This window comes from Carcharodon carcharias, chromosome 18 (assembly GCF_017639515.1).
Source record: "Carcharodon carcharias isolate sCarCar2 chromosome 18, sCarCar2.pri, whole genome shotgun sequence".
Lineage (NCBI taxonomy): Eukaryota > Metazoa > Chordata > Chondrichthyes > Lamniformes > Lamnidae > Carcharodon > Carcharodon carcharias.
In genome coordinates, this window is record NC_054484.1 from 70,634,835 (window position 1) to 70,655,805 (window position 20,971).

At 41.5% G+C, this 20,971-nt stretch overlaps 1 protein-coding gene across 1 annotated transcript; it reads left to right on the forward strand.

Annotated features, from left to right (window-relative positions):
- Nucleotides 1–877: 877 nt before the first annotated feature.
- On the forward strand, nt 878–2,281 carry nyx (nyctalopin; the record flags this gene model as incomplete). The annotated part of the gene is made up of 1 exon (XM_041210899.1): nt 878–2,281. A coding segment is annotated over one exon (1,404 nt), but the record flags the coding sequence as incomplete, so codon positions are not given.
- Between the last annotated feature and the right edge of the window lie 18,690 nt (nt 2,282–20,971).

Consider the following 20,971-nt stretch of genomic DNA (forward strand, 5'->3'; position numbering starts at 1 on the left):
AGGATATGCTATAATCCCCTTATCCTTTCATGGGTTTGCCATACCCCCAAGGGCGTTTCAACATATGTTTCAACATTGTAACATTTGTGCCTGCTTTTGAGAACATGAAATCTTCCCCCTGTACCTCCTTGATCGCCTCAGTCTACATGACTAAGATGCCCCGTAGCCAGGTTTCTTTGAGCCAAGAGGTACGATAAAGCAGTTGCCCTCAGTGCCCACACGCCAAAGGGGCAAACAGAAAAAGAAAACTCAGTTGCCGTTCCTGATCCTATAATGGAATCTGATGGTAAGTGCAGATGGCTGTAGAATGAGAACTGGATTAGGTTCGACAGCGATGCCCGCCATTTTCCAATAGTTTGTTCACCTTTAGCTTCCTAGATGAAGAATACACTCACTTGGGACTTCAGCAGTACAGTACCGAACATGAATCACGGCTTCGGGAAAGGAGAAGGTAATCAAGAATAAATGAAAGCAATTTGCCTAAATAATTTTAATGAAGAGTTTACAATTAAGTAGAAGGATGTGATGATAAGGTTAGATGAAAGGATGGGAGGGGAATCGGGTGAAGCATGAACACCAACATAGACCCGCTGGGCCAAATGGCCCGTTTTCTGTGCTGTAAATTCTTTGCATATTGTAATTCTATGTGAACTTACTAAAAGGGATTATTTGAAAAGTTGGTTTTAGCAAAAGAAAATGAATTGAAGAATTGCACTGTACTTATTTTTCTGCCGTTATATATATACGTTTCCTCCTGATCTGAATTTTCCTTTTTCGCTTCTGAGCCCTTATATTTTCATCCATTTCCTTTGTTCTATAATTTCTGTCTTCGTCTGTTTTGTATGGCAATTTGCACTTCACTTACTATTTCATTTATTTCTCAGTGGTTTTCCTTGCGACTCTGCCTGTCTCTGCCCCTTGGGCTTGTGCTCGTTTATGTCCTCCCGCGTGTACCTGCACTCAGGAACGGAGCTGTGCGGTTCTCTGCGATCGAGCCGGACTGCCCCAAGTCCTCCAAGAATTCCCATGTGAGGCATCCGCTATCAACTTGGATAAAAATAGTATCAAATTTTTGGCAGAGAAGGCCTTTGGTACTCTTCCAGCCCTCCGAACTTTATCCTTAAACTACAATAACATCTCCTTCATCACCCCAGGCGCTTTTAAAGGGCTGCCCCATCTTACTGAATTGAAATTGGCACACAACGAGTACATTAGATACCTGCACACCAGAACATTCACTGGCCTCAAACGCCTACTGAAACTCGATTTGTCTAATTGCAACCTATTTAATATCCCAGACCGGATCTTTATTGCAGTCAATTCGCTGCAAGAGTTAGCAATGTGGCAGAATAACTTCAGGAGAATACCTGGAGCAGTGAGGGGGACGGAGAGTCTAACCCGTTTGTACTTGGAGCGGAACAGGATTGAAGCAGTGGCATACAATTCTCTGCAAGGACTAGGCAACCTGAAATATTTAAATCTTCAAGACAACAAAATTGCGGTAATCCACGACAAAGGGTTTAAAGACTGCGTGAAATTGGAGTATCTCTATCTTAACGATAATCTCCTGAGCAATCTTCCCGAGTTCGCTTTCAAAGAACTCAGATGTCTGAAGATGTTAAACCTGGGAGGCAACACTTTGGTGAACGTGTCCAGTACTTGGTTTAGTGAGTTAGGTGAGCTGGAAGTTCTCTACCTAGACCGAAACACCATCAGTTACATCGAAGAAGGGGCTTTTGAAAATCTGACCAGTTTGATCTCCTTGCATCTGAATAGCAATAACCTGACTTCACTGCCGCTTTCAGTTTTTCAGCCGGTGTACTTCATAGGCAGGCTCTATGTCTTCAGGAATCCTTGGGAGTGTGATTGTAAGATGGAGTGGTTGAAGGAATGGATGGAGAACTACAAACTGGTTAGGGACATCCCGTGCGCCTCCCCATCTTCAGTCGCCGGTATGGACCTGAGTAAAGTCCTCTTCACCAAATCTGCAGAGGGTATTTGCCTGGATCCGGTGGAACAGAACGAGACAGTTTACACCCCAACCCCGACAGAATGGCTCAGATCCACCACCGAGAATAGGTTCAGTAGTCTCATCTCTAAATTGCTTTTTCCAAAAATGTACGAGGATACCGAGAACACCACCGAAATGTTTAGGAATGTGTCCGACCAGGGCGGAATCAATGAGGAGGTGTCTGCAGCAGTTAATGTCGAAATTCATCCTAATAATACACATAATCATATTGTCTTTACAGTCATTATACTTTTACTTTATTATATATGAAACAGCATTTAATTTTCCATTCCGCTGTTGCCCGGTTTTTGGTATTTCACTGCAAGTCTATACAGGCAGGACCACGCGGAATCCATTCGAATGCACTCGGCGTCCTTTTTAAAAAATGCACAATTAGGAAAGTTGAATATGAACTGAGCTCGTCGGCAAGTTGTGATTATAAACGGAAATTCGGCCTTGTGTTTGAACTGCAGAATGTTTTCGCTATCGAGAGCCACCAATTCCTGTCATTGCAAAACTATCCAACTCATCTGGTGCCACAGGCAAACATTCTGTCGCGCTTTGGGACTGATCCCAACAACAAATCCGTGTGATCATTTTGATCTAATCATGTCGTGGTTTATAGTTAAATTAAAGTTTTGCATAAAAAGCGGTGTCTTTAGTTCACATATCGCATTTTGCAATTTCACACCAACTGCTTTATTTTTACATTAACTACAAGTGTGTAAGGAGGCGCCAGAATGCCGCATGTCATGTTTAATTATACAGATAATGACGACTTTATGATATTTTGTAATTTATTAATGACATGGGGTAATATATCTGTGAACATGGTGTCGCTTTTGTAATGCAAACATTGTAAGTGTATCTTGTAAGAATTCATTTACACGAATTTATTACAGAATACATCCTTAGTAAAACAAAATATAGCTGATATAGACTGGATGTTGACCATAATAACTAGTTTATTTTTTACCCATGGATTTATGTTTTGATCTGTTATCAGTGATAATCTGGGAGGATTGGGGTAATCGTGCATGGCGACTGTTTTACTGTCCGGAAGCAACAAATGAAAGACGCAACTTGTAATGTACGTTGAAGTAATTCTAAACGTCCGTTTCCTTTAACTAAGTGAAATGACAATTTACATAGAATTAAAAAGAAAATGCTGAAAATAGCCTCCTGTTGAGATAGAGGTTTGAACGAAGTGTTATCACACATTGTATACAATTTGTTTAAAGGCTGGTATATTAAACAGAATTTTATTTGAGGACAGAAGACTTTATTGTCCCAGAGTTTTGATTTTCATAATAACAAGTCTTCCTTTGTATTATATGCTGAGTATATACCATCTGTGTTGAACAAAGATATCTAGAATATCAATGACAGGCAATACAAATTCCTTCTTTAGGTCATTCCATTATACTTGCAACAAATGTTCCTTCTATAGCTCGAGAAAATGTAGGCACTTGAAATGAGAGCTCCTGGAATATATTATTTAGAGGTGAGCTTTGAGACCAGGTGCTCATATAGCCAGAGTTTAGTGTCTCTCACAACAGTGTCACAAAGAGGTATTAAGAAGATATAATAATGCCTATAACGTTTTTGGAAATTATTTTAAAATAGATTCTAGTGGTGTCTGCATCTATGTGTGTATATGTGTGTGTCTAGAAGTAGGTTTGAAATGTTAATTAGATAAACATGGGTAAGTTTAGAAACATAGGTGTCAAGGGGGCAATTTGCATTTTTAAATAAACCATTCAAAAGAATGGTTAAAACATTACACCTAGCCAGAAGAAGCCAAACAATGTGTTTACTTTATCCAAAGCTTACTAATAAAATTGGTGTTATGAAAGGGTTTTATGTTAGAAGAGGTATAGTTCAAAAACCTAGTGATACAATGAGAATTTGCATTCAAAGAGGAAAATATGTATAAAGGAAGAGAGGCTGTTGGTAAAAGAGGAGAGGGATTCTAAGATCTAAAGCCTCCAGCCTGTAAGCCTCAAGCCACTGTCTGTAAGGCCCCAGAGCTGAAAGAAACTCATTTTGAATCTGACTGTCCAGAGTGTGCTTTGCCGAGGGTCAGTTTAAATGTGTTTTACTGTTGCCTTAATGGATGGATAACTGAGAATCAGATTAATTAGTGGATTTTTAAAAAATTATCATAGTAATTTGTATACATATGTGTGTACTTACATTCTTTTAATTAATAAATGTTTAATTTAGTTTTATAAAAACCTCATGACTTGGTGATCTTATTATAACTCAATTCAAATCCTGCATCTCGAAATGTACAAATTGAAAAAATGGTAATGACAGTTGTTTCAAGTTTCCCTCTGGGATTTGAACAACTCAGCATTTACCATCAGCTATATCATAATAATTGGGGGCTCGCCTGGGATGTATTTGTAATTCTTTGATTGGTTTGAAGCTGGTGAATCTTAAGGTTATGAGTATGAGAAGCACATTGAATTCAGGAGTTGGTGTGAGGTATTTTTGAAGTGGTGAGACTGCAAAAATGGCTGTACCCATGGCTACATCTTTTTTGGAAGTAGAAAATATAACTCTGATTGGGTTACAGAAAGCATCCAAGAATAAGTTAACAGAGTTGGCAGATAAATTACAATTAGGGGTACCTGCAAGGGGTGGGGGCGGGGAGGAGAGGAAATCAGACATAATTGAAGTGATAGCACAGGGAACACCTGTGAGACAGGGTTCTTCAAGGGGTGGTTCATTGGAATGGACTCAAATTCAGTTGCAAATGAAAACAATTGAATTGGAAGAAAAGGAAAAAGAAAGGGCATTCCAAAGTGAACAGGCAGAAAGGCAGGAGAGAGAAAGAAAACAGGAAAGGGGATTAGAAATTGTGAAGCTAGAAAAGGAGGAAAGCGAAGATAGAAAGAGAATTCCAACTGAAAATGCTGGCAGTTAAAAAAGAGATACCACGAGGTGAAGAAGGACTCATCTCCAGATCAGAACCCAGTTGGGAGATGTTTAAATTTGTACAAGCTCTCTCAGAGTTTGAGGAAAAAGATATTGAAGCGTTCTTTGTTTTATTTGAGAACAGAGATGAAATGGCCACAGGAGAACTGGACATTGTTGTTGCAATCCAGGTTGGTGGGTAGAGCACATGAGGTATACATTTCGCTGTCCGAAGAGGTATTGGTGAATTATAATGTGGTTAAAAAAGGCTATTTTGAGTGCCTATGAGTTGGCTCATGAGGCATACAGGCAGAAATTTAGGAATATGAGAAAACAGCCTGGGCAAATTTATATTGAGTTTGAGAGAGTAAAACAAAGTAATTTTGACAGGTAGATACAGGCATTAAAGATAGAGACAACATGTGCAGCTCTTAGAGAAGTAATTCTTTTGAACGAATTTAAAGTGGGTTGAATCTGTAAGGCAAACAGCAGAGATAGCTGATGATTATGAGCTAGTTCATAGAGCTAAACTTTATTTTCATCACCCTTTTAAATCAGAAAAGGATAAAAAGTGGGCAGGTGAAAGGCAGGCGGGTAGTCAGGGAAGAGGAATAGCTGGAAATTCCCAGGAAGTTTTTTTCAGAATAAAAAGGTGCTGGGGTATAAGTGACATTTGAAAATTGAGGTGTTTTCATTGTAATAAAGTAGGTCACATGAAGTCAGTGTGCTGGAAATTGCAGGGAAAATCTGATAGATTATAGGGGTGCGGAAAAGTACTGGAAGTAAAAGTACTGTGGGTTCTGAGGTTCAGGCACAGAAAAAACCAACGGTTTCTGTACAGATAAAACAATGAGACTCAGTGGTAGATAAAGAAGTGGGAATGTGTTCACAATTCACCCAAGGGAGTTCTGCGGAGCAGGTTGTAGAAATGTTTATAAATTTGTGTGTAGGAAAGTCTTTCCATGTGTTTAGGGCAGAGGAGGTAAAAATGTTAAAATTTTAAGAGACATGGGGGGCTAGTCAATCCTTAATGTTGTGGGGCAGTGACATTTGTTGTTCAGAGGGAGTATTGCAGGAGCAGGTGACAATAAGTGGGGTTCATGGAGATGCTAAACCTATTCTATTGCAGAAGGTGAATTTAAAGAGTAAGTGGAAAACAGATGAAGTGGCTGTTGGGGTGGTGAAAAAATTGCCCACTTCAGGGGTTCAATTTATTCTGGGTAATTATATAGCTGGATCATAAATGTGGGTGATGTCTTTGGTAGTTGAGCAGCCTGTAGAAGTGTTTTCAACAGAGGTGTTGCAAAAGGAGCACCCTGGATTGTTTCCAGATTGTGTGATAACGAGGTCATAAGCTAATAGGTTAAAACAAGAAAAACAAGGAGGACTGGCAGTTCAAAAGGCAGGAAGAAGGTATTGAAATCCAATTACAGACACTGTGTTGGATAACCTTATTCAGAAAGACACAGCAGAGGAAAAGGCAGTTAATTGAATTGCAGCAAACAAGTTTGCAATTAAAAGTTATTTCAGAAATAGAGGCAAAATTCCAGAATGTCCCATAAGGGTGATATTTTAATGAGAAAGTAGAGGCTGGATCATATCTCAGCAAATGAAAGCTGGAGGGACGTACATCAGATTGTTATCCCAGTTGGGAATAGAAATGAGATTCTGAGGATTGCTCATGAAATTCCAATGGAGGAACATTTAGTAATTAGAAAGACAGGCAAAAGCACCAAGAAACTAATTAAACCAAATAAATTAATCACTTAATTAATAAGTAGAAGGTATCTAGATCAGAAGCAGGTGATTACTGTTCTTAGAATTTAGCATTTATAGTAGATATCTAGCCCTAGGGAACATATAGTTAATAAGGAGTCAATAAGCAGTTATTAGATTTAAATTAATTTATTAAATAGTTATAGAAATGGCAGTTGCTGGGGTGAAGTGCTTCACCTGTGGAAGGTGGGAAATCTGTGACGCTTCAAGTGTCCCAGACAACTACATCTGCAGGAAGTGTACCCAATTGCAGCTCCTCTCAGACAGCATGGATTGGATGGAGCAGCAGTTGGATGCACTTAGGAGTATTCTGGTGGCTGAAAGCGTCATAGACAGGAGTTTTGCAGACATGGTCATACCCAAGGTACAGACAGATAGATGGGTGATTGCTAGAAGGGGCAGGCAGTCAGTGCAGAAATCCCCTGTGGCTGTCCCCCTCTCTAACAGGTATACCATTTTGGATACTGTTGGGGGGATGGCCTATCAGGGGAAAACAACAGCAGTAGCCAGAACAATGGCACCACGGCTGGCTCTGTTGTTCAGCAGGGGGGCGTCAAAGCACAGAAGAGCAATTGTCATAGGGGACTCTATAGTCAGGGGCTCAGATAGGCGCTTCTGTGGCTGTGAAAGAAACGTCAGGATGGTATGTTGCCTCTCTGGATCCAGGGTCCAGGATGTCTCTGATCAGGTACAGAACATTCTGAAGAGGGAGGGAGAACAGCCAGAGGTTGTGGCACACATTGGTACTAATGACTAATGAGGTCCTGCAGCGTGAGTTCAGGGAGTTAGGCAGAAAGTTAAAAAAACAGGACCTCTAGGGTTGTAATCTCAGATTACTCCCTGTGCCACGTGCCAGTGAGGCTAGAAATAGGAAGATAGTGCAGCTAAACATGTGGCTGAACAGATGGTGGTAGGAGGGAAGGTTTCTGATATCTGGATCATTGGGATCTCTACCGGGGCAGGTGGGACCTGTACAAGAAGGATGGGTTGTATCTAAACTGGAGGGGCACCAATATCCTTGCTGCGAGGTTTGCTAGTGTCACTAGGGAGGGTTTAAACTAGTATGGCAGGGGGGTGGGAACCAGAGCAATAGGTCAGCAGGTGAAATAAATGACTGGGAACTAGTGAATATGGCTGGTAGGACTAAGGAAGAGAAGGCAGGGAGAAATTACTGAACACAGTGGGACTGGGGGTCTGAAATGCATTTGTTTCAATGCGAGAAGTATAACAGGCAAGGCAGATGAGCTTAGAGCTTGGATTAGTACTTGGGACTATGATGTTATTGCTATTACAGAGATTTGGTTGAAGGATGGACAGGATTGGCAGATAAAAGTTCCAGGATTTAAATGTTTCAGACAGGATAGAGAGGGATGTAGAAGAGGTGGGGGAGTTGCACTGCTGGTTAAGGAGAATATCATAGCTGTACGACAGGAGGACACCACGGAGGGCTCATGCAGCGAGGCAATGTGTGTAGAGATCCGGAATGGGAAGGGTGCATTCACAATATTGGGAGTTTACTATAGGCCTCCCAATTGCTGGCTAGAGATTGAGGAACAGTTATGTAGGCAGATTTTGGAAAGATGTAAAAGCAATAGGGTTGTTGTGGTGGGTGATTTTAACTTTCCCTATATTGACTGGGAATCACTTAGTGCTAGGGGTTTGGATGGTGCAGAGTTTGTAAGGTGCATCTAGGAGGGCTTCCTGAGACAATATGTAGATAGTCCAACTAGGGAAGGAGCAATACTGGACCTGGTATTAGGGAATGAACCCGGCCAGGTGGTCGAAGTTTCAGGAGGGGAACATTTCGGTAAAAGTGACCATAATTCAGTAAGTTTCAAGGTACTGGTGGATAAGGATAACATGAGTCCTCGTGTTAAGGTGCTTAATTGGGGGAAGGCTAATTATAACAATATTAGGCAGGAACTGAGGAATTGAGACTGGAGGTGGGTGTTTGAGGGCAAATCAACAATTGACACGTGGGAGACTTTCAAATGTCAGTTGATAAGAATTCAGGATTGGCATGTTCCTGCTAGGATGAAGGAGAATTATGGCAAGTTTCAGGAATCTTGGATAACGAAGGATATTGTGAGATTATTGAAAAAGAAAAGGGAAGGGCTAGAAGGCTGGGAACAGATGAAGCCCATGGAGAATATAAAGAAAGTAGGAAGAAACTTAAGCAAGGAGTCAGGAGGGCTAAAAGGGGTCATGAAAAGTCATTGGCAACCAGGATTAAGGCAAATCTCAAGGCCTTTCATAAATAAGTAAAAAGCAAGAGGGTAGCCAGGGAAAGGTAGGCCCACTCAAGGACAGAGGTGGGAATGTGTGTGTGAAGCCAGAAGAAATGGGAGATATACTAAATGAGTACTTCTCATCAGTATTCACCAAAGAGAAGGACAGCGGTCGATTTGTCTAGGGAAGTGTGTGTAGATAGCCTGGATCATGTGGAGATCAAAAAAGAGGTGTTAGGCGTCTTGAAGAATACTAAGGTGGATAAGTCCACAGGGCCAGATGGGATCTACCCCAGAGTACTGAGGGAAGCAAGGGAGGAGATTGCTGGGGCCTTGACAGAAATCTTTGTATCCTCACTGGCTATGGGTGAGGTCCCAGAGGACTGGAGAATGGCCGATGTTGTTCCATGGTTTAAGAATGGTAGCAGGGATAATCCAGGAAATTACAGGCCAGTGAGCCTTATGTCAGTGGTAGGGAAATTATTGGAGAAGATTCTTCATGACAGGATTTACTACCATTTGGAAGCAAATGGGTGTATTAGTGAGAGGCAGCATGGTTTTGTGAAGGGGAGGTCGTGTCTCACTAACTTGATCGAGTTTTTTGAGGAAGTGACAAAAATGATTGATGATGGAAGGGCAGTGGATGTTATCTACATGGATTTCAGTAAGGCCTTTGACAAGGTCCCTCATGGCAGACTGGTACAGAAGGTAAAGTCGCACAGGATCAGAGGTGAGCTGGCAAGATGGATACAGAATTGGCTTGGTCATAGAAGACAGAGGGTAGCAGTGGAAGGGTGCTTTTCTGAATGGAGAGCTATGACTAGTGTTGTTAGGCAGGGAACAGTGCTGGAACCTTTGCTGTTTGTAGTATACATAAATGATTTGGAGGAAAATGTAACTGGCTAATTAGTAAGTTTGCAGACGACACTAAGGTTGGAGGAGTTGCAAATAGTGAAGAGGATTGTCAAAGGATACAATGGGATATAGATCGGTTGGAGACGTGGGCGGAGAAATGGCAGATGGAGTTTAATCTGAACAAACGTGAGGGAATGCATTTTGGAAGGTCAGAATTATACAATAAATGGCAGAACCCTTAAGTGCATCAACAGGCAGAGGGATCTGGGTGTACAGGTCCACAGGTCACTGAAAGTGGCAACGCAGGTGGATAAGGTAGTCAGGAAGGCATATGGCATGCTTGCCTTCATCGACAGGGGAATGGAATATAAAAACTGGGAAGTCATGCTGCTGTATAGAACCTTGGTTAGGCCACACTTGGAATATTGCGTGTAATTCTGGTCACCACATTACCAGAAGGATACAGAGGCATTGGAGAGGGTGCAGAGGAGGTTTACCAGGATGCTGCCGGCTCTGGAGGTTATTAGCTATGAGGAGAGGTTGGAGAAACTTGGATTGTTCTCACTAGAGCGACGGAGATTGAGAGGCGACTTGATAGAAGTTTACAAAATTATGAGTGGCAAGGACAAAGTAGATAGTCAGAACCTTTTTCCCAGGGTGGAAGAGTCAATTACTAGGGGACATAGATTTAAGGTGAGGAGAGAAAACTTTAGAGATGTGCGGGGCAAGATTTTTACGCGGAGGGTAGTGAGTGTCTGGAATTCGCTGCCAGAGGAGGTGGAGGAAGCAGGTACCATAGTGGTGTTTAAGAGGCAGCTTGACAAATACATGAATAAGATGGAAATAGAGGGATATGGACCCCGGAAGTGCAAAATGTTTTAGTTTGACAGGCAATATGATCGGCGTAGGCTTGGAGGGCCGAAGGGCCTCTTCCTGTGCTATACTTTTCTTTGTTCTTTGAAATTTTTATTGGCCTGTTTTGCATAGGAATGTAGTCAATTTCTATAGAACATGTCAGGTGATAGGGTGATTAAGCTGGCACCTTTAATCTCAATACCAGCATTTGAAGAACCTTTTATTAGGGTCATGATTGATTGCGTAGGACCCCTCCCTAAGACTAACAGTGCAAATCAGTACTTACTGGCAATAATGGATGTGTCTACCAGATTTCCTGAAACAATACCTTTAAGAAATATTACAACAAAGAAGATTGTGGAGGAGTAAACTATTTTTTTTACAATATATGGTTAACTTAAGGAAATACAATCAGATCGGGGTCAAGTTTTATGTCACAGCTGTTTAAGGAAGTAATGAACAGTTTGGAGATAAAACAGTTTAAGTCAACAGCTTATTATTCAGAGTCACAAGGGGCTTTGGAAAGATGGCATCAAACTTTAAAAAATATATTGAGAGCATACAGTCAGGATTGGGATGGGAGAATCCATTCTTGTTATCTGCTATTAGAGACACTCCTGATGCATCGATTGGTTTTAGCCCTTTTGAACTAGTTTATGGTCATGAGATAAAGGGACCACTGAAATTGATTTATGAGTAATTGGTGGATCAAAATTCAGAAACTACTCTCCTGGATTACGTAACAACCTTGAGAGAGAGATTAGACAGAGCATGTGAGTTGGCTAGGGGACATTTAAAGATATCACAGCAAGCAATGAAAGTGAAAGCAGACAGGAAGGCCACAGCTCGGAATTTTATTGCTGGAAAAAAGTGTTACCAGTATTGGGTTACTCATTAAAGGCAAGATTCAGTGGACCTCACAGGATTGAAAATAAATTGAGTGAAGTAAATTATTTACTAAACACTCCAGATAAAAGAAAGAAGCAGAGGGTGTGTCATGTAAATATGCTTAAAAGTACTTTGATAGGGAAGAGGAACAAAAAGAGGTATTAGTGGTGGTAGATGATGAGAAAGAGGTAGAAGTGTAGGACTCTCAAATTGATTTTCCTCTAATCAAATTGGATAATGAGGGGGTACTTTAAAATATAAATGAAATATTGAGTTACCTTTCAAACAATTGTCAAAGTGATTTGGAAAAGCTATTGCAGTCACGCAAACCTATTTGTGGAAAAAGGTGGGGAGGTCAGATTTAGCTGTACATGATGTCTCTATAGAAGTTTCATCTTCGATAAGGCAACATCGTTATAGATTAAAGCTGGCAAAGTTATCACAAGTACAAAAAGGAATTGCCTTCATGCTTCAAAATGAAATCAATTCAAGTTGCAATAACTGGAGTTCACCTATTGTGCTGGTACCGAAACTGGATGGAACACAAAGACAGTTTGTGGACTATCAAAAGGTGAATGCGGTGACAAAAGCAGATTCATAACCTATACCACGGTTAGAGGATTGTATTGAGAAAGTGGGACAATCAAAATTTATCACAAAGATTGACTTGCTAAAAGGATTTGGTATTGGTAAGTAATGTTGTCAGATAGAACAAAGGAGATATCGGCTTTTGTGATGCCAAATGGACTATATCAGTTTAAAATCATGCTATTTGGTATGAAGAATGCATCTGCGACATTTCAGAGATTAATGAACAAAGTAATTGCAGGTCTAAGCAATTGTGCTGTTTATATTGATAATTAATAGTTTTCAGGGGACGTGGGAGGAGCATTTACAACATCTGGAAGAATTATTTACTCAATTACAAGGTGCTAATTTGGTGATGAACTTGGCTAAAAGTGAATTTGCAAAAGCGCAAGTTACGTGTCTATGCCATACCATTGGACGGGGTAAGGTGGCTCTGAGAGATGTGAAAGGTACGGCCTTTGTGGGTTTCCTAGTGCCTACAACAAAATGAGAAGTTTTGAGATTTCTAGGCATGAGTTGGTTTTACTGGAAATTTGTACCAAATTTTAGCAGTGTGGTTGCTCCACTGACTGAACTATTAAAAAAGAACAAGAAGTTTCAAAGGACGCAGGAGCGTCAGAAAGCATTTGATCGTTTGAAAACTGTATTAACTACGACACCAGTTTTGACAGTACCCAATTACACCAAGCAATTTAAGTCGGCCATTGACACAAGCAATATAGGCATTGAAGGCCATAGTGTTACAAGATGACAACACTGGAATTGGAAAACTGATGGGCTATTTTTCACGGAAGTAGAATGCACAACAAAGAAGATATTCAATGAACAAAAAGGAGATGTTGGGTTTGGTGTTAGCATTGCAGCATTTGAAATCTATGTGGCAAACAATTCAGCAGAAACAATTGTTTATACAGACCACAATCTTTTAAAGTTTCTGGACAAATTTTGAGACAAAAGTGCAATGTTATTCAGATGGAATTTGTTACTTCAACTATTTAGTCTACAGATTATACATGTTGCTGGTAGAGAAAGTCTGATTACAGACGCGTTATCAAGGGCAGGATTTTACCGTCGGTAAGCGGGGGTGGGGCCCGCTCGCTGACACATAAAATGACACAGGATCACGTTGGGCGGAACTCCCGTCACCCTGCCCCATTTAAATTTTCAGAAAGGTGGGGGTGCAGCAAAATCAATTGAGACCATTGACAGATCAACTGAAGTAATGAGTGGACCTGCCTGTCCAACCTTAAGGTTGGTGGGCAGGCCAGGAGCACCGGTGGCAACTAGCAAAAACATGAAACCTCATCCACCGGCGAGATGAGGTTTCATGTAGGGTTTTAAAAATTTTAATAAAGTTGTTGTGGAAATTATGAACATGTCCCAACTCATGTGTCATTGTCACATGAGGGGACATGTAAGGGTTTTTTTTTCTATTTTTAATATTGGCGACAGTAGAGGCAATCTTCCTGAGGCAGCACTTAGCCTCGGGGAGATGAGTGCGCTCTTTCGTGCACAGGTGCGAAAGAGTGCACTCTCAATTTTAGGTAATCCCCCCCGCCTGCACATAGCACTTCCCTGCAGCTGTCACGCTGGGTGGGCCTTAATTGGCCCACCCATGTAAAATGGCGCCGCGCTTCCGATCAGGGGTGCCGATTGGAAGCGTGCCTGCATGCACCCACCCATCAACTTCCCCCCCAACGGGGGGGAAATCTCTGCCCCAAGAGTTTGAAGCTTAAAGGGAAAATTGGGCATTTAAAAACCTGGGCACTGAACTGGAATGATTTCTGCTGATACCAAGGATTTGTATATATATTATGTTAATAAATGCATCTGGTAGTATAATACGTAAGTATATAGATAAGCGTAGGAGGTAGTTTAAAATGGGTTAATAAAAACGAAGCAGTCTTTTACAATTATGATGGGTTTTTTTTGATAAAGAGGGGGATGTCAAGAAGATAATGTCTATAATGTTATTGGAAATTATTTTAAAATAGACTTTAGTGGTGTCTGTGTCTGTGTGTGTGTATGGCTTAATTAGATTAAAGCCAGCTGATCTAGAGGCTTTCATGTATAGAAGAGAAGCAGTTTTGAAATGTTAATTAGATAAACAGGGGAAGTTTAGAAACATAGGTGTCAAGGGGGCACTTTGCATTTTAAAATAAACCATTCAAAAGAATAGGTGAAATATTACGAGAAGAAGCCAAACAATCTGTTTACTTTTTCCAAAGCTAATAAAATTGGCATTTTGAAAGATTTTTATTGTTAGAAGTTCAAAAAGCCTAGTGATACAATGATAATTTGCATTCAAAAGGAAAATATGGATAAAGGAAGAGAGGCTGTTGGTAAAAGAGGGGAATTCTAAGATCTAAAGCATCCAGCCTGTAAGCCTCAAGCCAATGTCTGCAAGGACCAGAGCTAAAAGCAACTCATTATGAATGTGACTGTCCAGAGTGTGCTTTGCCAGGGGTCTGTTTAAATCTATGTATTTTACTGTTGCCTGAACGGAGGTGTAACTGAAAGTCAGATTAATTAGGTGATTTTTTTAAGTTATTTTCACAGTAATTTGTAGACTTATGCATGTGGATACAATCTTAATTAATAAATGTTTAATTTAGTTTTATAAAAACCTCAAGACCTGGTGGTCTTATTATAAGTGAATTCAAAGCCTATGTCTTGAAACATACAAATTGCAAAATTGGTTATGACCGTTGTTTCAAGTTTCCCTCTGGGATTTGAACAACTCAGCATTTACCATCAGCTGTGTCCTAATAGAGGCAAGCAGGTGCTTGGGATTTTTTAACTTGAGGCAACATTTTCCCCCCATCGGGCGGGAGGCATGGGTGGGTGGGTTCCCAATCGGCGGCGCGCTGTCATTTTACGTGAGGCCAATTAAGGCCCACCCAGCGTGACGTCCGCCAAGAAGTGCCAATGTGCTCCCTGTGCGGTGGGGGGGGGGGGGGGGGGGGGGGGGGGGAATTCCCTGAGCCGGGAGTGCACTCTATTGCGCATGCACACGAAAGAGTGCACTCATCTCCCTGAGGCTTTGCCTCAGGGAGATCAGCTCAGGTTTGAAATATTGAATAAAGATTAGAAGAAAAAAATTACTGACATGTCCCCTCATGTGCCACATGAGCTGGGACGTCAATTTCTTTTATTTAGACATTTAATACAACTTTTAATACCCTCATGAAACCTCATCCCGCCCGTGGATGAGGTTTCATGTTTTTTCAGAAGCCCGACTGGGTTCCCGGCCTGCCCATCAACCTTAAGGTTGGACAGGCAGGTCCATTAATTGATTCAATTACTTTATTAATGGCCTTAAGTGGCCATTGACATGTCAGCAGGTGTGCAGCTGACTCAGCAGTGTGTCCGCCAACCTGAAAATATAAACGTTGCGATGTGACGTCAGGATGCCCGCCTGACGTCACCCTGCATCATTTTATGGGTCGGCGAGTGGGCCCCGCCTCCCGCTCGCCAACTGGAAGATGCAGCCCTTGGTATCACATAACCCTGCAAGCTAATGCCCTTACAAGTAAGATGGATTTTAGCTGGACAAGCAGTGACAGGTGCCTGGTGTGTTGCCTGGTTTTAGCAGATGCCACTGACTGCCTGCCACACTAGACTTCCTGCCCCTCTGTTTCCTCCATTTCCCAAACCCCTCCTCTGCTACTACTATACAATGGATATAATCAAAAACATGGCTAAAAAGGTTTTAAGGAATGCCTTAAATGTGAAGAAGTAGGGAGGCATGCAAAAGGAATTTCAGAGCATAAGTACTAGACTCATAAATACACAGCCATCAACAGTCAGGTGAAGGAAATCAGTGCACAAGAGTTCAAAATTGGAGGAATGCAAAGTTCTCTGAGGACTGGAGGAGCAAGACCATGGCAGGATTTAAACCACAGAATGAAAATTTCAAATTTGAGGTGTTGTTGGACTGGGAGCCAGTGTAGATAAGCTTGCACAGAGTGATGGATGAACAGGACTTGGTGCGTGTAAGGCTATAGGTAGTAGTGTTCTGCATGAGCTGATGTTTATGGAGGGTGGAAGATTGGTGACCAACTAGGAGAGTTATAGAAAACACAGATGAGGGTTTGAGCAGCAATTGGCGAAGTCAGGATTGGAAATGGGCAATATTCAGTTTGGGGGGGTGGGGGGGGGGGTGGTGGTGGAGGGGGTTGGAAGTACATTTTCTTAATAATGGAGTGGATCAGAACTACAGTTCAGAGCCAAATATGATGCTACAGTTAAACCAGACGAGATCAGCTTCAAACAGTGGTCAGCAAGAGGGAAGGTAATTGTGGCTGGGGAATGGAGTTTTAGGGTAGGGGCTAAAGGTAATGGCTTTGAGGTTCCCCACTTTTAATCTGAAGAAATTTCTGCTCATCTTGTTGTTGGATGTTAGCCAAGCAGTCTGACAATTGAGAGACATTGGAGGGCTTGAGAAAGGGGGAGTTTGTGAAGTAGAGTTGGGTGGCATCAGTGTACATACATAATGTGACATCTTGCTTCAGATCATGTCACCAAGGGGTAGCATGTACATGAGAAACTGAAGGGGCCAATAGTATAATCCTTGGGGGGATCAAGAGATAATGGTGTGGGATTGGGAAGTTGTGATAGGAGATTCCCTGGCTATGGCTTAGAATTAGACTTAGATAAGAATAGAACTGCACAAGGAAGATGGCATGATCAACTGTGTTAAAAGCAACAAACAGGTCAAGAATTATGAGGAGGATAGTGCACCAGTTACATAAGACATAATTTATGAGTTTGATAAGGTCCCGTTCAGGGCTGTGGTAGGAATAGAAACCAGGCAAAAATATGTTCAAGGATTTTGGAGATGGTGAGATGGTTTGCAAGGACAGAGCAGTCAAGGGTGTGTCTTTTGAGGAGAGGAATAACGATGGCAGATTCCAAAGAGAGGTGGACATTACCAGAGGAGAGGTGCCTGTTAACAATACCAGCTAGTGGTGAATGAGAAGTTAGGTGGTCAAGGGTTTAGTGGAGGAAAAAAATTATGAAGTGGGAGGTATAACTGAAGCATAACATCCTTACTTTTAGGTTCAGTTCCTCTTGTAATAAACAGTGGCACTCCATTAGCCTTCTTTATTGCATGATGTACCTGCATTCTAACTTTTTGTGACTCATGCAGAACACCTAGATCCCTCTGCACCTCAGAGTTGTGCAGTTGTTCTCCGTTTAAGTAATACTCCGCTTTTTAATTTTTCCTGCCAAAGTGAACTACTTCACATTTTCCTGCATTATACTCCATCTGCCAGAATTTTATTCACTCACTCAACTTACCTATATTCATCTGCAAATTCCTTATGTCTTCTTCACAACATACTTTCCAGCCTACCTTTGGTTAATCTGCAAACTTAGTTCCCATGCCTTGACTCTGCTCATCTAAGTTATTGATGTAAATTGTAAAAAGTTGAGGCCCCAGCAGAGACCCCACTCATCACATCCTGCCAATCAGAAAAAGATCAATTTATGCACACACTATTCTCTGCCAGCCAGTTAATCTTCTATCCAGGCTAAGATGTTACCCCTTACACAATGAGCTTTTATTTCCCGCAATAACCTTTGATGTGCAACTTATCATATGCTTTCTGGAAATCCAAGTACAGTACACCTACAGGCTCCCCGCTAACCACTGCACGTTACTCCTTCAAAGAACTTTAATAGATTGGTTAAACGTGATTTTCCTTTCATAAAACCATGCTGACTTTTCCTGATTACCTTGAGCTTTTCTAAGTGCCCAGCTATAAACTCTTTAACGATTGACTCCAACACCTTCCCCACAACAGATGTCAAGCTAACTGGCCTATTGTATCCTGTTTTCTGCCTCCCTCCCTTGAATAGAGCGGTTATATTTACTACTTTCCAGTCTGATGGAATCTTTCCAGAATCTAGGGAATTTTGGAAAATTAATACAAATACATCTACTACCTCATTAGCCTCCTCTTTTAAGACCCGAGGATGAAGTCCATCTGGACCCAAAGACTTATCAGTCTGCAGCCCCATCAGCTTGCTCGGTACTGCTTCCCTAGTGTTTATAATTTCACCAAGTTCCTCACTTCCTTCTGCCTCCTGATTTACAGCTATTACTGGAATGTCATTTGTATCCTCTGTAGTGAAGACAGAAGCAAAGTATTTGTTCATTTCATCCGCCATTTCCTTATTATCTACCATTAACTCCCCATTCTCACTCTCTAGAGGACCAACACTCACTTTACCTTCTCTTTTCCTGTTTAATACCTGTAGAAACACTTGCTATCCATTTTTGCTTTTCTAGCTAGCTTCTTCTCATACGCTAATTTCTTTCTCCTGGTTAACCTTTTAGTCATTCTATGATGTTCTTTATATTCTGATCAATCATCTGACCTGCCACTCATCTTTATACAGTTATATGCTTTTTCCTTAAGTTTGGTGCTTTCCTAACTTTATTAGTTAACCATGGATGGTGGGTCCTCCCTTTAGAATTTTTCTTTATAGTAGAAATATACTTTGAGTATTTCAAAATATCCCCTTAAATGCCTGCTCTTGCTTCTCTATTGTTCTATCCTCAAGCCTGGTATTCCAGTTCACTTCAGCTATCTCAGCTTTCATGCCCACATAGTTATCCTTATTTAAGTTTAAAATACTAGTCTTAGACCCACTCTTCTCCCTTTCAAACTGATGTAAAATTCAATCATATTGTGGTCACTGCTACCTAGGGGTGCCTTCACTCTGAGGTCATTAATTAATCCTGTCACATTACACAATACCAAGTCTAACATAACCTGCTCTCTGGTTGGTCCCAGAACGTGCTGCTTTAAGAAACACTCTCAAAAGCATTCTATGAACTCCTCATCCAGGCTACTACTGCCAACCTGATTTTTCCAGTTTATATGTAGATTAAAGTCACCCATGATTATTGCTGTCCCTTTATCACAAGTACCCAATATTCCTTCTTGTATACTTTGTCCTATATTGTGGTTACTGTTAGGGGCCCTGTAGATCACTCCCACTAGTGACTTACTTCCCCTACTATTCCTCATCTCCACCTAAACCCTTTCTACATCCTGATCTCCAGACTAAGGTCATCTCTAACTACTTCACAAATACCATCCTTCATTAACAGTGCTACCCCTCCACCTTTACCTAGCTTTCTATTCTTCTTGAAGGTCATTTACCCCTCAATATTAAGGACCCAATCCCTGTCATCTTGCAGCCAAGTTTCCGTAATGCCTATCAATCATATTTATTTACTTCAATTTGTGCTACCAATTTGTTTGCTTTGTTATGAATGCTACGTGCTTTCAGATATTGCATCTTTTTGTTATCTTTGTGACATCTAGTCTTGATTCTTAGGTTTTCTGTCTCTTCCTGCCTTTCTCTGACCCTCATTTCCGACATTACTATTTTCCTCTCTTACCTTGTATCTACTTTGATATACCGCATCTTTCCACGTTTGATCCCTTGCACCATTATTTAGTTTAAACCCTCTCTACTTCCCTAGTTATATTGTTCACAAGAACACTGGTCTTAGCATGGTTCAGGTGCAGACTGTTCCAATGGTACAGCCCCCACCTTCCCCAGTACTGGTGCCAGTGCTCCACAAACCGGAACCCATTTCTCCCACACCAGCCTTTGAACCACGTATTCATCTCCCTAATTTTATGTACCCTATGCCAATTTGCACATGGCTCAGGCAATAATCCAGAGATTATAACCTTTGAAGTTCTGCTTTTCAATTTAGTGCCTAGCTCCTCATACTCTCTATGCAGAATCTCTTTCCTAGTTCTATCTATGTTATTGGTACCTACATGGACCATGACAACCAGATCCTCCCCTCCCACTGCAAGTTCCTCTCCAGCCCTAAGCAGATGTCCTGAACCCTGGCACCAGGCAGGTAAGACAGCTGTCTGGACTTTCGTTCTTTGTTGCAGAGAAGAGTGTCAATCCCTCCCACTACACTGTCCCCAACTACTAGTACATTCCTTTTTGCTACCCCTACTTGAATGGCTTCCTGTACCACAGTGCCATGGTCAGTTTGCTTATTCACCCGACAGCCCCTGCTCTCATCCAAACAGGCTGAGAGAATCTCAAACCTATTGGACAAGTGCAGAGGCTTACACTCCTGCCCCACTCTCAGTCATACCCTCCTGTCCCTGACCACTGACCAAATCAGGAGACCCTATCCTAACTGGTGTGACTGCCTCCTGGTACAAAGCATCCAGGTAACTTTACCCTCCCTGATGCGTTGCACAGTCTGCAGCTCAGCCTCTAGCTGAACCAAAGTTCCTCAAGCCACAAACACTTACTACAGGTGTGTTTGCCCTGGATTGTAATGTTATCCAGGAGCTCCCACATGCTGCAGCCTTGACACATCACTTGTCCTGCCATCCTTAATGTGTTTTAAATAATTAATTATATTAATCACATATTTATGTTGCTTTTTCATGTAGTGTATTAATTTTGCCACCAATTTTTGTGCTTTTTTAAATCTTAGGAATCCTAACCTAATAGCGCTTCCTGTCGGGCAGGCCGCTGGGCAGGCCTTAATTGACCCACCCACGTAAAATGGCAGCCTAACCCATTTCTGTGGCGGAGTTCAGCTGCTGCTCACCCGCCGCCGAGTCAGTGGGGCCCGCCCGCCCGTCAAGGTCAAAATTTTGGCCCAAGTCTTCACCCAATTAGCTCAGTTGCACTCCGGTTTAGAGATATGGAAAGTAATTTAAACACATTTTGAATACTACTTATTCTTCTTTTTCACCACAAAAAGCTTAGAAATTCCAAATATATTATAAACTTGTAGATCTCCTGTGTTCAAAATGAGCACTGATTTTCATTACAAAAACAG